Source organism: Elaeis guineensis, chromosome 4 (genome assembly GCF_000442705.2).
Source record: "Elaeis guineensis isolate ETL-2024a chromosome 4, EG11, whole genome shotgun sequence".
NCBI classification, from domain to species: Eukaryota; Viridiplantae; Streptophyta; class Magnoliopsida; order Arecales; family Arecaceae; genus Elaeis; species Elaeis guineensis.
Genome location: NC_025996.2, coordinates 44,806,191 through 44,821,869, shown reverse-complemented (window position 1 = coordinate 44,821,869; position 15,679 = coordinate 44,806,191). Strand labels below are relative to the sequence as shown.

The window sequence follows — 15,679 nt, the reverse complement described above, 5'->3', positions numbered from 1 at the left end:
TTTGCAGGTTTTAGGTCGTGTGCTATGGTCTATATCTTGTGTGGCATGAGTGAACTATGACTCACTGGTGAATTCACCAAGATTATAGGACTATGGATCATATGCATGTGCACTATGTATATTACCATCTCGTTGGTGACCAAATGCATCATCGCTCAAAATGCCATTATCATCATTGCTCATATCACGAGATAATCTGGGCAATCGATCATTTGAGGGCTCATTGATTTTAGAATTTGAATGAATAGGCTTCTCCTTCACTCTCTTCAATAAATTAGCAATTCTCTTTTCTTTTCCTTTTGTGTTGATTCGAGAGATTGCTTTCTTTTGCTAGACGCCCTTGTTTGTTTGGTCATGCTGGGTAGCTCCAGTAAGCCTACCATCTTGATTGGTCCTACCGTCGTAACTAAATTGAGTACCATGATGACCTCTTTTAAGCATCTTTCTATCAAATCTCCAAGATGATGTCTCAGATAGAGAGCCTTGCGATGAGGATTAGCTCTCTGCTTACCTCTATGGTTGCTCGATTGGTTACGTGTGTGTTATATGTTTCTCTGTCCATTGTTCTGTATCCACCCTAGCCTCTGGGTGTAAAACCAGCTGGTCAAGGAGGCAATTCTGACTCATCAAGCTCTAGTTTTTGCTATTAGCCTTCAAGAAAACCAATCATTGGAACCTTCTTATTATATGCAAATTTATTGTAAAGTGGATTGTTATACTCCGGCTTCACCCTCTCTTAGATGCACTTCAATCTGAGCCTTAGATTTTAGTGGACATATACCAAGTTGTAGGGGTGGCAATTTGGTCCGATCTGTCGGGTATCCGATTCGACCCGATCTGAATGGGATGGATTTTATCTACCACGGTTAAAATCCGGAGCGGGTATGGGTTTTTAGAAAAAATCCGAAGCGGGTATGGGTCGGGTAGGGATAATAGTATGCCTCATCCCAAATCCGATCTGATACACACACACACCCAATACCCAATACAAAACCCTAGCATTTAAGCTTCCTGTATTCGGCCACTCCGCCTCCCTTAAGCTTTTATATTCGGCCACTCCAAGCCTCCCATCCGATTAGGACTCCTGAAGATGAAAAATAGAGGAAAATCGGGGAAAAAAAAGGAGTTTTCGAGGTTCTGATTAGTTTTTTTTCTAAGTATATGGGATTCTGTCTGAGTTGTGGCAGTGTGAGTTGGTTCCTTAGCATGATATTTTGTAGGGTTGGGGATTTTGATTGAAAAGATTCTTCTTTGGCTATAAAATTTTCAATTTATTGAGCTTTATTCCACTGCGCAATTTTTTTTAACTGTATCTGGATTTCAGGTATACTCGACCCGACCTGATCCGTTTTTGGAGCCTGATCCGATCTGACCCGAGATGGGTATGGGTATGGCTTTTTTGCTGGTACCGCGGGTATGGATATCGGTCGATCCGACCCATACCCGACCCGTTGCCACCCCTGCCAAGTCGTTCAACCACTATTATGTTGGTCTGTTCCTCCAATTGCTGTGAATTAGGATGCAAATTAACCAGTTACACTCATAGCCATTGGAGAAGGCCGTTTGCAAGAGGATTAGAATAGCTAACCTCTTCAAATGTTTCAATGATAGCCTAAAATGAAATTAGGGCTGAGCAAATAAACGAAATCCAAAGAAACCCACCCAATTTGACCCAATAAACATCGCTTTCGGCCTGTTGAAAGACATAAATCGGATGGAATCGGATTGAGATTTGTAAAAAATTGGTTATATACGGTCGGATTCGGTTTCTATACTTTTAATCCGTATAAAACCGAACTCAATCGATGTAGTATTTCACAAACTCACTTTTATTTTGGATGGCATCGTTTAGATTTCAATATTTCATTCTAAAAAATATCCCATCACCCATTTGGATTCATGAAAATATTAATGTTGAATTGTTGATGGAAGCACATCAATTTGAGACAATTCTAAAGTGAGAGCTTTCAGATGTAGTTGCTTTCAGATGAGTAATCCTTCAAAAATAAGTTTAAAAATTATAACTTATAAGGTTTAGATTTTTTTCATTAAATTGATAAAAAAAAAAGCAAATAAGCTTAAGTGGACCAACATTGGACTTAAATCGACATTGGATCAATATTGAAGTCCAAACCAACACAACCCATCCGAATCTACTACAAATCGTTTACTTCGGTTTCAAACGGTTTATATATGATAAACGGTTGATAGCGGATTGAATTTTCTTCAATCCGATTGGGTTCGATCGGATGAAAATTTTCTCTCAACCCGACCAAACCTGACCCATGCTCAGCCCTAAATGAAACCATCATTCAGCTACAAATACAATCAAGTAAATTGCATATCAGATATTATTTATCATAAAATATTAAATCAGTTATACTCGGTGCCTAACAATACTTGGATTCATGTTATCTTTTCTTTCCACAGTTGTCCTCTGATGAGTATAAACAAAGAAAGGAAGATTAGAGTTGTAGAACAAATCTCAACAAGAACCTTTGGGTTATTAAGAATCAAATCATAGTCTGTATACAAGTGTATCAATCTATATATATCTACAATTATAACAATAACTGCCTCTCATCCTTTCCCGCTTATCTAACAGATTTACTAACAGAACTCTAACAACCCAGACAGTTACAACAACTTCCCTAATAGTCTAACTGAGCTGGACTCCAAGAAGACACGTGAGCTCTCTGCTTCTTTTCATTACTTGTTGTACGCACCATTTTATTAACCTTTTCCCTTCCTTTTAATTTTGTGTTCACACAATACTGTATCAATACCTTCCTCTTTGAAAGGCTCCTTGTCCTCAAGGAGCAAAGGTTGGACATCGAAGCTGAAAATCATCAGCATACTCCCAAGTTGCATCAGCTGGAGATAAGCCTGACCAATGAATCAGCCATTGGGTTGTAGCTTGATTACGACATTTAACCATCCTCTTGTCCAAAACAGCTTGTGGGTATGGAAGAGTAGGCATGTGAGGTAACTCAGGTGAAGCTATCAAATTAGCAGTAGCAGGCTTAAGAAGTGAAACATGAAAAACATCATGTATGTGAGCTCCAGGAGGCAATTGAAGTCTGTAGGCAACATGACCAATTTGATCAAGGACTTTAAAAGGCCCATAATATCTCTGACTAATTTTGGCATGAGAATGTGGTACTGAATGCTGCATATATGGTTGCAATTTCAGAAACACCATATCTCCTATCTGGAATTGCCTTTCGGTGCGTTTCCTGTCAGCAACTTGTTTCATTCTAGTAGCTGCCTTAGTCAGATGATGCTTAAGGAGTGAAATTGCTGATTCCCTGTCCCTCATGTATATGTCAACTGCTGCCACATTAGAGTCCTTAGGCATGTAAGGAATATGAAGTGGAGGAATAACGCCATAAAGAGCTTCGAATGGTGTCATTTGTATGGTAGAGTGGTATGAGGTATTATACCAAAACTCTGCTAAAGATAACCATTGACTCCAAGAATAAGGAATGTCCCCACTCCCCACACATACATCTCAAGTAGTTCTCAAGGCACCTGTTGACAACTTCGGTCTGCCCATCAGTTTGTGGGTGATATGCTGTGGAAAGGTGCAATGAAACTCCCTGACGTTTGAAGAACTGCCAAAAATTACTTGTAAAGACAGCATCCTTATCACTTACAATGGTTTCTGGAAGACCATGCAGCTTGAATACATTATCCAAGAAAGCCTGAGCAACAGATTTGGCAGTGTAAGGATGTGCAAGAGCCATAAAGTGAGCATACTTAGTGAGCCTGTCCACCACCACCATGATCACTGACTTCCCTTAAGACTTAGGTAAGCCATCAATAAAGTCCATGGAAATGTCAGTGAATACACCATGAGGACTTGGCAAGGGCTGTAAAGTATCAGGAGTAGCTATATTTTCATATTTATTTTGTTGACAAATAGCACACTTTCTAACATACTCCCTGACAGACTTCCATAAACCCTTCCAATAAACCACAGCAGATAACCTTTTTCCAGTAATAGTAACTCCAGAATGACCCCCTATAGAAGAATCATGATAGAGTTCTAGCAATTTGTTCCTTAATTCCTCAGAATTGTCCACCACCAGTCTTCCTTTCCTCCTTAAGTGGCCACGTTGCCAACTATAAAAAGGATGAGAAGTAGCACTAACTTGTAAGTCTGCAATAATCTGAACAAGTGTGCTATCAGTTTGCCAAGTGGATGTAATTGCTGCCATTAATTGATCAGAAACCAAGTTTGCTGTAATAACAGTTAAAGCAGCAAAATTTACTCTTGAAAGAGCATCTGCAGCTTGGTTATCGAAGCCCTTTTTATACTGAATTTCATAATCATACTGTTGAAGTTTCGTCAGCCACACTTGTTGAGCTGGCATTGTAAGCCTCTGCTCAAGGAGAAACTACAAACTCCTGCGGTCAGTCCTGATGATGAAGTGTTTGGGTAGCAAATAGTGCTCCCAATGTTTGATTGCAAACAATATGGCTAGCATTTCCTTCTCATAGGTAAAGAGGGCCAAATTCTTTGGAGAAAGAGCTTTACTTACATAGGCAAGTGGGTGACCATCTTGCATCAACACTGCACCTATACCTTCTCCAGATGCATCAGTTTCCACAATAAAGGTCTTGGAGAAATTAGGTAAAGAGAGAACTGGTGCACTGATCATAGTTTGTTTCAGAACAAGAAAGGCATTTTGAGCTACTTCATTCCACTGGAAATTGCTTTTTTTAATTAATTCAGTGAGAGGTCTTGCCAACTTGACATACCCTTGCACAAATCTTCTATAATAACCTGTAAGGCCCAAGAAGCTCCTCAACTGTTTCACATTCTGGGGCACAGGCCATGATTGAACAACCAACACCTTTTTTGGATCTGTTTGGACACCTTTATTAGTGATAACATGACCCAAGTATTCCACTGAACTAGCACCAAAATTGCATTTACTTGCCTTGGCATAGAGTTGATTATTTCTCATCAATTGCAAAACAGATTGTGAATGCATTAAATGTTCCTCTTTAGTTTTACTGTATGTCAGTATATCATCAAAGAAAACAAGAACATATTTCCTCAACAATGGTTTAAAGACAGCATTCATAAGTGATTGGAAAGTAGATGGGGCATTTGTCAACCCAAAGGGCATCACTAGAAATTCATAATGAGCCTCATGGGTTTTGAATGCTGTTTTTGGAACATCATCTGTAAACATCCTTACTTGCCAATATCCAGATCTAAGATCTATTTTGGAGAAAATTGTAGCACCCCCCAACTCTTCCAACAGTTCCTCTATAAGTGGAATCGGAAATTTATCTTTTATGGTCATGTTATTGAGATTTCTGTAATCAATACACATTCTCCATGTATTATCCTTTTTCTTCACCAACACAACTGGACTGGCATAAGGACTCGAGCTATTCTGTATTACCCCATTTTTCAACATATCATTCACCATTTCTTCTATTTCATTCTTTTGTTCAGAAGCATACCTGTAAGGCCTCAAATTAACAGGCTGTGAACCCGGTTTGATGGGAATCTTATGATCAAAAATTCTTTGGGGAGGCAATCCTTTTGGCTCCCGAAATACATCATCAAATGACTGAAGTAATGCTTGCAACTCTGGCCAATCGGTAGTTAACATTTGAGCAAAAGATAACTGGCATGTTTCCAGAATAACATCAGAGCTTTATAATCATGCCACACCTCATGTTCACAGTAATAGCATTAAGCAACTCTTTTTGAGAACTAAGTTGCTCTCCACATAAAGAATGATTTTTACCATCCAATATGAAATTCATTGTGAGGGTTGCAAAATTCCAGTTAATATTGCCCAATGTTTTGAGCCATTGGATGCCTAATATGAGGTCATAGCTTTCCAATGGAAGGAGGTACACATCAGTTGAAAATTCCTGTTTCTGCATACACCAACTGAAATTCTTGCAAATAAAGTCACATTTCAACTCTTGACCATTAGCTATCTCAACCTAGATCCCAGCTACCTACTGTATTTGACATTTAAGCTTTCTAGCAGACTGCTCACTAAGAAAATTGCGAGTGCTCCCTGTGTCAATCAACATGTGTAACCTTCTTTTTCCATAATTGCCCCTAATCATCATAGTTTGATTAGTACCCATCCCCCACATGGCATTCAAAGAGAGTGGACCCTCTTGTACATAATCCTCACTTCACTCTCCTGCACACTAAACTCCATTTCCTCTTCATCTATTATTTCTTTAATTTGCAGCACATATAACTGTCTCTTTTTACACGTATGCCCAGGAACATATTTCTCATCGCACCAAAAACACAAATTCTTAGCTCTTCTCTCATCCATCTCTTTACTAGTAAGGGTAGGTCTTGGGTTTTTATTCGTATTATTGGGTGGTTTTGATGTGGTAGGGTTAGCTGAAGCTGTAGGTTGTGTTTTGGGGTTTGGAGAGGGTCTGAATTGGGTGGTAGATGAGGTTAGGATAAGGGGTTTTAGATAGTTTGTACTGCTCATGTTTGAGAATGGTGGTTTGCTAACAGGTTTGGGTTTATATTATATTGCTGCTACAGTTAATTCCTGCAGCCTAGCAAGAGAATAAGCCTCGGCCAAATTCTTTGGCTTAAACATCCTAATGGGCATTTGCAATTCATCATTAAGTCTAGAAAGGAAAAAACTCAAGGATTGTTTTTCAGTAATACCTGCCTTCGGATATAACTCATCAAAAGCATTGAGGTAATCTTGCAAAGAATCTGTCTGCTTCAAATTTCTGAGTTCTGCTAATGGATCATCGAAAGCATGACTCCCAAATCTTGCTCCCAATGACTTCACATATTCTTTCTAATTCAAGTATGCTTCGCTCCCTTAGCTTTTAGATACCCTTGGTGCCACTGAATGGCACGCCCTTCCAGATGCAAGGCTGCCACTTTCACCCTATTCTCAGGATCTATTTTCCCCACTTCAAAAAAATACTCCGATCTCAACAACCATCCCTCCAATCCCTCACCATCAAAACGTGGAAACTCCAACTTAGTAGTACTTCCCCATGGATTACTACTAGTTCCATTTCTCTCTGCTTGCGCCTGCTCCGCTCGATTCCTCTGCTCCATTATTTCTACATTCTCTCAATTCAACCCAGCAATTAAGGATCGAAGCTTGGCTACTATGTCTTGCAATCTAGCTTTCTGTCTATGCTCAGATTCAAGAACCATCGAGGCGATCTCCTTCCTCCATTCTTGTGAGCGTGTGCCCTCAGCTATGGCCAAAGATCTACTGCTCTGATACCACTTGATGAGTGGAAACAAAGAAAGGAAGAATAGAGTTGCAGAACAAATCTCAACAAGATCCTTTGGGTTATTAAGAATAAAATCATAGTTTGTATACGAGTGTATCAATTTATATATATCTACAATTATGACAGTAACTACCTCTAATCCTTTCCCGCTCATCTAATAGATTTACTAACAAAACTCTAACAACCTAGACAATTACAACAGCTTACCTAACAGTCTAACTGAGCTGGACTCCAAGAAGACATGTGAGCTCTTTGCTTCTTTTCATTGCTTGTTGTATGCACCATTTTATTAACCTACTCTCTTCCTTTTAATTCTGTCTTCACACAATAACATATCATCCTCTCACCAAAGTTATGGGAGCCTTCCCTAAAAGCTTTAGTTAGGGAAAGACATACAATATATAATGTTAATTATCTGCATGGAAGGAATGGTTCTTTATCCTATTAAAATTAACTTGCCTCCTCCAGACATTGGGCAGCAATGACTAGATCTGGCTCTCTCTTATTAATGACATTGGACAGGCAGTCAACAATTCTCCATCCATGTCCATGCCTAGCATGGTTTTCAGAACCATCCCAAATCGAACGGTTCAAGGCATGCCAAACTGGATCGATGGGGAATCGGGATAGTTTCGATCTGAAAAGCGGCACACACCGGTGTCGAGAGAGAGAGAGGAAAAGAGAGGGAGAAAAACGTCGGATGATGCTGTTAGAGGGTGGCACTAGCCCGTCGAGGCCGTCGGAGGGCCGCGGAGGCATCCGCGCTCGGTCTCACTTGATAGGAGCTTTAACCTTGAGAGAGAGAGACGAGAGATGCTATCGAATGGAGGGGACAGCGGCAGAGAGGGATCTCCACCACCGTTGGGTGGCCGCCGTGGCCATCAGATGGCGAAAAATGCATGGGCGGAGCTTAGGGGTGGCAATCAGGTTGGGTTGGATTATAAACGGATGGGATCAAATACAGATTGAATCAGAAAACATCAAATCTGAATCCGAACTGTTTATTAAATAGATCAGATTTTCCAACCTGAATTTGACATGTTTAATAAATAGGTCATCCGACCCGATCCGTTTAACCTGTTTGTTAAATAGGTAATCTTTTTAATCGATCTGATCCAATCCGTTTAACTTGTTTACTAAATAAATAATCTGTTTACCAAACCCAACCCGACCCGACCTGTTTAACTTGATTGTTGAAGAAAATTGATTGTTTTTGACCCAATACTATTTAAATTTTGATCCGTTTGATTTAACCTTAACAACAAACTTAAATATAAACATCAAAATTAGACATAAAAAATAAATAATTTTTTTGGTAGGAAGCTATAATTTCATTTACTGAATCAAGTACACATTATACAAAAAGCAAACCAAAATATTCACAGCAAGCTCAGTTAGGGAATATAAGAACCAAAATTATAAGAAAATATAATTTTCTGTAGTGGCAAAAGATGAAGGAGTTTCATGAGTGTAGCAAAAAGTTCTGTAGCAGAATTGAGCCAAACACGCTGTGATGGTTGAATTTGTTCTTCGGATAAATGTTTAACCAATAAAAAATTAAAAAACAGTTAGAACATCAAAGAAGGGAAGAGGAAGAAGAGGCTCAAATTTAGTATTTAATCTGCAATTAAATCAAAATGACAATAATCGGTTGCTTATGGAAGAAGGCCGTCTAAGATTATGGCTGTTAGAATTAGTTGAATCAGCAAAGAGATATCCCAAAATCATTATAGCCTCCATATACAAACCTTAAAGTAAACCTCCATAGTGCACATTTTGACATCCAGCATAAAAAACATAAGTTAAAGGAATACAATACAGTAACCATTAATCAAAAGAATACAAAATAGCTAGAGCAATTAATCTAATTAGAGCAATTAGAGCAATTAATCAAAACAATTAGAATCAAAGAAACTACAGTAACACTATAACAGCTAATGATGAAATAAACACGGAAGAAAAATTCTGTAACAACCGGCCAAGCAACACTGTAACAACCGACCAATTTCCATCAGGTATCAAGAAAAACATTCAAAAACCTTAGATTAATGATTAAGGATAAGGAAAATATACCTTGGGGAAGGAATAAGGAAGCATGGAAGGAGGAAAAGGGGGAAAAACTCTAGATCTCGAGCAGCCAACCCCCCTCAATGACGGTCGTTGGGGAAGAAAGCACCGGCCATTAAAAGAAGAAAAGAGGAATAGAGAAAAAAATCTTAGATCTCAAGTGGCCAACCCCCCTCAGCGATGGCCACTGAGAAAGAAAGCTCCGGCCATCGAAAGAGAAAAAAGGAGAAAAATCCTAGATCTTGAGTGGCCAAGGTGCCAAGAGGCACAAGCCCTCCCTTAGCAACGGTCGAGTGTTGACTAGCCCACCTCTCAAGGATTGGCAATGAAGGAGGATCGAAGGAGGAAATCGGCCACCGTTGGAAGGAAGGTGGAAGCACCGGCTAGGCGGCTACCGAAGGAGCCAAGGAGTAAAGGAGCCTCGGCCGTCATTGGGAGGAAGTTGGAAGCACCGGCTAGGCCGCTATCGAAGGAGTGGAACTATGGAGGACCGAAGGAAGAAATCAAGAAACCAAACCCTAAATCTAGAAGACGGATCGGAGGAGGAAAGAGTTGAAGGCCGAAAGACAGAAAGACGAAAGAGTCGTCTAGGATATCGAAAGAGAGGAAAGGCCGAACCGAAAGGCTTTTAGGATTTTATATTAAAGCCTTTAAGCTATGCGGATTTACGGATTACAACCTAATCCGATCCGACTTGTTCCAACCCATTTATTAAACGGGTTAAACAGATCAACCATCTGAAATTTGAACCCGATCCGATTATTAAACAGGTTAAATGGGTCAGCTCGTTTATGATTCGAATCTATTAATTCAAATCCAAATCTATTTAAGGTGGGTCGAACGTGGGTCAGGTTGGTGGGTCAGATCGATTTTTGCCACCCCTAGTGGAGCCGCAGTCGTGGAATAGGGATGACTGTCCTTGTTTCTTGCATCATATTTTTAAAAAATGATGATGAATAGTGAAGTCGGCTGTGGGCTTGAGTGAAGCCGGCAAACTCATTGCCGGCTTCACTATTTCAATTTTTTTAAAAAAAGATGAGCAATCGTGAAGCCGGCAAGTCAGCTTCACTGTTGTTGGAGGCTGTCGAGCGACGTAAACGCCACCTGCGACTCCACGGCCATGAAATAGAGACGATCGTCTCTGTTTCAAAAGCTTTTTTAAAAAAACCGACAGCCAGTCAGAGGCCCTCTGACGGTCTCTGTGTTGGACCCCCATCGGTCTTTTTCTTTCCCTCCCCCCTTCTCTTTCTTTTCTCTCTTTTCTTTCATGGACGATGCGGAGTCGCAGTGGCCACCATGGCCCTTTGAGGGCCTGCACAGCCTCTGGGGCCACTGACAGCATCTCCACCGCCTCAACCTGCTTCCCTCCCCTCCTCTCTCTCTCTTTTTCTTTTTTTCTCTCTTTTCCTCTTCTCCGGTTCGTCCCTTCCTTTGTAGGTACGTGTTAGTTCGGTCAGGTATGGGGCCATACTAATTCATGCCGTCGGTTGACCAAAATAGTGTCCAATACTGGTTTTGAAAATCTTGATTCCTAGGATACTTTATTGGAGCTTCGAGGTTCAGGTAATAGGCTACTAAGCCATATTTTCAATTAGTTAATTAATTTAACTAACACAAATAATTGTACTTGGATTTTATTTTATAATAATAAACAAGTTAAGGATTGCAGTTGGATTACGTGCTAGATATAATTCCTTGCCCGTCTGGTAATTCTATCTTTGCTCAATGATGTTGATATACTTATTAACATTCTATGGATTTGCCTGCCTGATCTCAGCCTTAACACCATCAATGAGGCATCCATTTGAGGGTATCTCTCGCTATCCACGATCCTAAGCACTTGATATAGTGGTATAATTGCCTTAACTATTCTCTCAATCTTGTCACGCCCTCGATCCGAGATCGCAAGCTAAGGGTCATGGCACCACCGCATACCTATGGAGAATTTCTCCACAAGCGTGCAAGGCATCTTATCATGATATTATGAAGCAATAGCGAAATAAAATTCAAATAATTAATGTTCAATTTTATTTTAAATAACTAAGTCAAATATCTTGCAAAATAAAATTTTATAGTCTTGCATCAAATTTCAATAAATCCTAATTTAAAATAAAATATCAAAGTCCGCCTCTAATTCGCTCTCCCATATAGAATCCTTGAGTCAAGCTAGATCTCTGAATCTGTAAAAACAGTAAAATAAAGTAATGAGGTAGATAGCCCAGTAAGCAATGTACTCCTTAACTAGATAAATTCAGCAATAATAATATATTTAAAATAAGCATACAAGGTGCATTAATTCAAAATACATAACACTAATAAATTCATGCAAATTCAATCTTTTCAAAATTCATTTTCAAGTTCATAAATCGATTTTCTTCAAAATATCACGTTCATCTTAACAGCCATGAACTAAATCAAAGTACCATTGTATAACCCCCAATGGCAGGGTATTAAAGTACCAGCGCACAACCTCTATTGGCAGGATATCGAAATATCAGCATATAACCTCCACTGGTAGGGTATCAAAGTACCAGTGCACAACCTCCACTGGCAGGGTATCGAAATACTAGCGCATAACCCCCATTGGCAGGGTATCGAAATATCAGTATATAACCCCACTGACAGGATATCAAAATATCAATATTTAACCCCTATTGGTGGGGTTCGAAACATAGGCTACGAGTTGAAATCCATATCAGATCAAATACAAATTCACATTCCAATTCGAAAAGTCATAAACCAAACGACATCGAAATCAAAAGATATAATTGATATTAAAATTAATACAATCAATCACAAATCATTTAATATATGGAAAAAAGGACATTCAATAATCCAAAATATAATTTATCGAATTTATAAACCATGAATAATTCTATATAGAAAATATTTTGTAATTTGCTGATGAATATAGAAAAAGAATTGCATTACTTACCTCGTAAGTAAAATTAATTAATCAATCAGATTAATTTTGAGATTCCCTCATCATCATTGTATCAGAAACTTGTGTGTCTTGCTGTATGAGAGTATAGACTCTTCCTTGGGTTTGGAGTTTCAGGTTTCCATCGTTATTCTGTTCAATTGTTGGGGCAAATTAACTCTTTATTTTTTCTGGGCACTCAGCTATTTTGTGGTCCTTCTGACCATACCCAAAACATGCACCAATATTCCAGCGACAGTTCTTTTCACTATGAGCTTTGCCATTCCTAGAGCATCTAACACTGTCAGATGATCCAGAATTATCACTCAATGATCTCTTATTCATACCCCCAATATTTTTATTACTATGTTCTTGAGAATCATTCGATCTATTTTTTTTCTTTTGATTTTTTTCTCTTTCTGCATATTTTTTATTGACTTTCCTTTCAATTATTAATGTTTTATTTACCACATCTGCATAAATAGTTAATTCATATGGCACTACTTGTTTCTTAATCTCTGTCCTCAGTCCCATGTCAGATTTATGCACTCGATCACGCTCATCCTCAACCATCCTCGGAATAAGTTTGGTAAGCTTTGTAAATTTAGCTTCATATTCCGCAACCATCATAGTTCTTTGTTTTAGATAAATAAATTCATGTTCTTTTTGAATTCTTATCTTCGAGGAAAATACTGATCATAAAACGCCTTTCGAAATCTCTCCCAGATGAGTTGTTCCCCTTCTTGCTCATATTTATCTTGCAATCTTTGATACCAATTGAATGTTTCACCTTATAATAAATAAGTTGCATACTGAATCTTTTCATCATCACGGCACTTTGGAACAGTGAACGTCTTTTCCATCTCCATAATCCAATTATCAGCTTCCAAAGGTTCAGTGGTCTCTTTAAAGGTCAGTGGAGCTAGCTTTTTAAATTTCGCGATGTTATTTTGCTGCATTGGCTGCTCTTCATGACCATGCTGTTGTGGTATATCTTGATGTATTTGTTGCTGTTCAAGCAATTGCTGCTGTCTCAGTATCACCCCAACTAAAGTTTGCATTAATCGAGCCATGTTCGGTTCTTGATGCGCTGTCAAAGTAGTTCCAATCGGATCAACGACTCCCTCCTGCTGGAGGGTGCCACTAATCGGTTGGGGAGTACCATTCTCCTGTGGGTTCGATGTTTCTCGAATAACATCTCGAGCAACTCTCTTTATCCGACGTGGAGCCATCTTAACAAGCTTCTCAATTTTTTTTTTAAACCTAATATCCGAAAGTATTTAATCATGATTATTCTCAAAAATAAAAATTCTAAATCCTTGTATGGCTGGCTATTCGACAATCAATGATCAAGATCTTTTTACCAGACCTATCAAAGTCATTAAAGGGTCTTTTTAAGAAGCCATAAAGCCTTAGAAGATAGAGACCATCTAAAGAGGCACTTTTAGAGAGAAAAATTTTTAGTGAAAGAAAGTGATATTTTTCTAGAGAGAGAAAGTTGAACTTTCTAGAGAGAGAAAGTGGATATCTATGAAGAGAAGGGAGAGAATCTCTCTCTTTTCTTTTTTTTTTCGTGGGTTCTAAAATAGGGGACCTTCGGGTCTCTCTTTCATCCTTGGATCGGAGGCCACGGCCGGTGCGGCTGTGGCCGGTGGCAGTTGGGACTGCTGCGGTGCAGTTTAGGAACCCAGATCGGTGGTCGGTAGTAACCACCGGCGTCGAAAAATTCCAAAAGAAAGGGGCGGAATACAATCCGAAACAAGGGAGGGGTTTCTTAAGGCAAATCTGGCGATTGCCGGTCGGAAATTCAAGCATTGTGGGTTATGGAAGATGGCAAACTAGATAAGCTCGACATCGAAAGATTCTTACCTCTTTTTCAGTGGCTTTTGACTGTGATTTCCGACGAACCCCAAAACAAGCTTCCGTGAAGAACTTCCAGTGATTTTCATTGATTTGGGACTCAGATATTGATGGGAGGAAGAGAGAAGAGCCCTCCTTTTTAAATAGGGCCAGAGGGGAGGAGTCAGGAGTTTGACTCCTCCCCGATGGTGATTTCTGGCTCTGATCGGGAGTCGCTTAGGAAGAAAAAGACTTCGTTACTATAACGGAGTCTTTTCTCAAATTTTTTTTGATGCTGCTTTGAGATCCATGCGTAGGGATGGAGTATTACAAACCTACTTTCAAAATTGCTCCTTTGGGTAGCCATAATCATATCCAAATTAAATAAATTGCTATCAAATTGAAGAGAGCAAGTAGCATGCACATCTTTAAACATCCTATCAATTTTACAAAAAAAAGAATGTGAAAATTATTTTATTTATTATTATCTTTAATCCAAAATATATTTTTAATCTAAAAAACTACATGATGAACAAAAAATTATGATTTCTTTGGTGTTATGTAGATTCACCTTAAATCAAACAGCTAATCATACTAAATTTTGACATAATCATCCCCTTATTTTCCCTATTTTTTGCCTTTTTTTTGCATGAAAAAGAGAAAAAGAGGAGGATGAGAAGGGTGGAGCGGATTATACTTTAACAAGCAAAATTTTTTTATCTTAACTAGTGAAAATGAAATTCTCCTCTTCTGCTCCCTAAAATCGAAAAGAAAAAGGGGCAGAAGGAGGTAGAGAAGGCAGACCATACTTATAATTAGGTGGGCCTGCATTGCTCCAAACTGAGCGGAATTTGGCAGTTCTTCTTGATTTGGGTCAGTTTAGGCCAATTCAAGGCCTGTACTGAGTTGACCACCCGAATTGACTTGCTAACTGACCAGTGTAGGCTGGTACATCCTGAACCTAGCAATTCAGAATGGTTCTGCCTTGTCTGTTTTTTTTCTATATGTTAGTCCTGTCTGCCTTTTTTATTTTTTTGAATATTGGATCCATTTGAGTCCATATTATGTGATGAAGCATAATCTTGAGGAAATGAAAGACTAGATTTAATAATAAATACCACATTTATATTCAAATATCAGATTTTGATCCTCTTACATTTAAATGAATTTCTTTTCTTGCAGGTCGCATAGAAGATCCAAATGTTGATAATTTTACCCATGCAGTATATATGCGTTTTCAAAAAAAGGAAGACATTGCAAGGTTCTATGTTAACTCTTACTACTCTGGAGTTCTTAAGGAACATGTCATACCATATTGCTATGTATGCCCCAACATGTAATTACCTTTCCAGTCCCTTACTCTTCTTTTCTCTTGTATTCCTTATTCATTTTTTCAAAAGAATCATGTAAAATTTTATTTCCCATTTTTCTAATTGATGTTATGTGTGCTTATAATTTGTTGGAACTCTTAGGGGTCGGTGTCTGTGGATTATGAATCCGAAGTAGAGGATGATATACTTCCCATATTCCGGAGGGGAGAGGTACGTGATCACATAGTTGTCAAACCTTTAGATGTTTAAT

The 15,679-nt window shown here is 38.8% G+C and overlaps 1 protein-coding gene across 8 annotated transcripts in view; it reads left to right on the top strand.

Moving 5' to 3' along the window:
• LOC105042869 (stress-response A/B barrel domain-containing protein UP3) overlaps positions 1 to 15,679 on the top strand; it is a 49,623-nt gene that overhangs the window by 12,553 nt on the left and 21,391 nt on the right. For all 8 annotated transcript variants that reach the window (XR_831602.3, XR_012140967.1, XR_831603.3 and 5 more), the window contains exons 4-5: positions 15,281 to 15,420; positions 15,571 to 15,639. Coding sequence is in view for 3 of the 8 variants with exons in the window: in XM_073256489.1 (XP_073112590.1) it covers positions 15,281 to 15,420; positions 15,571 to 15,639 (209 nt within the window). In the remaining 5 variants the exon portion in view is untranslated. The remainder of the gene's footprint in view (positions 1 to 15,280; positions 15,421 to 15,570; positions 15,640 to 15,679) is intronic.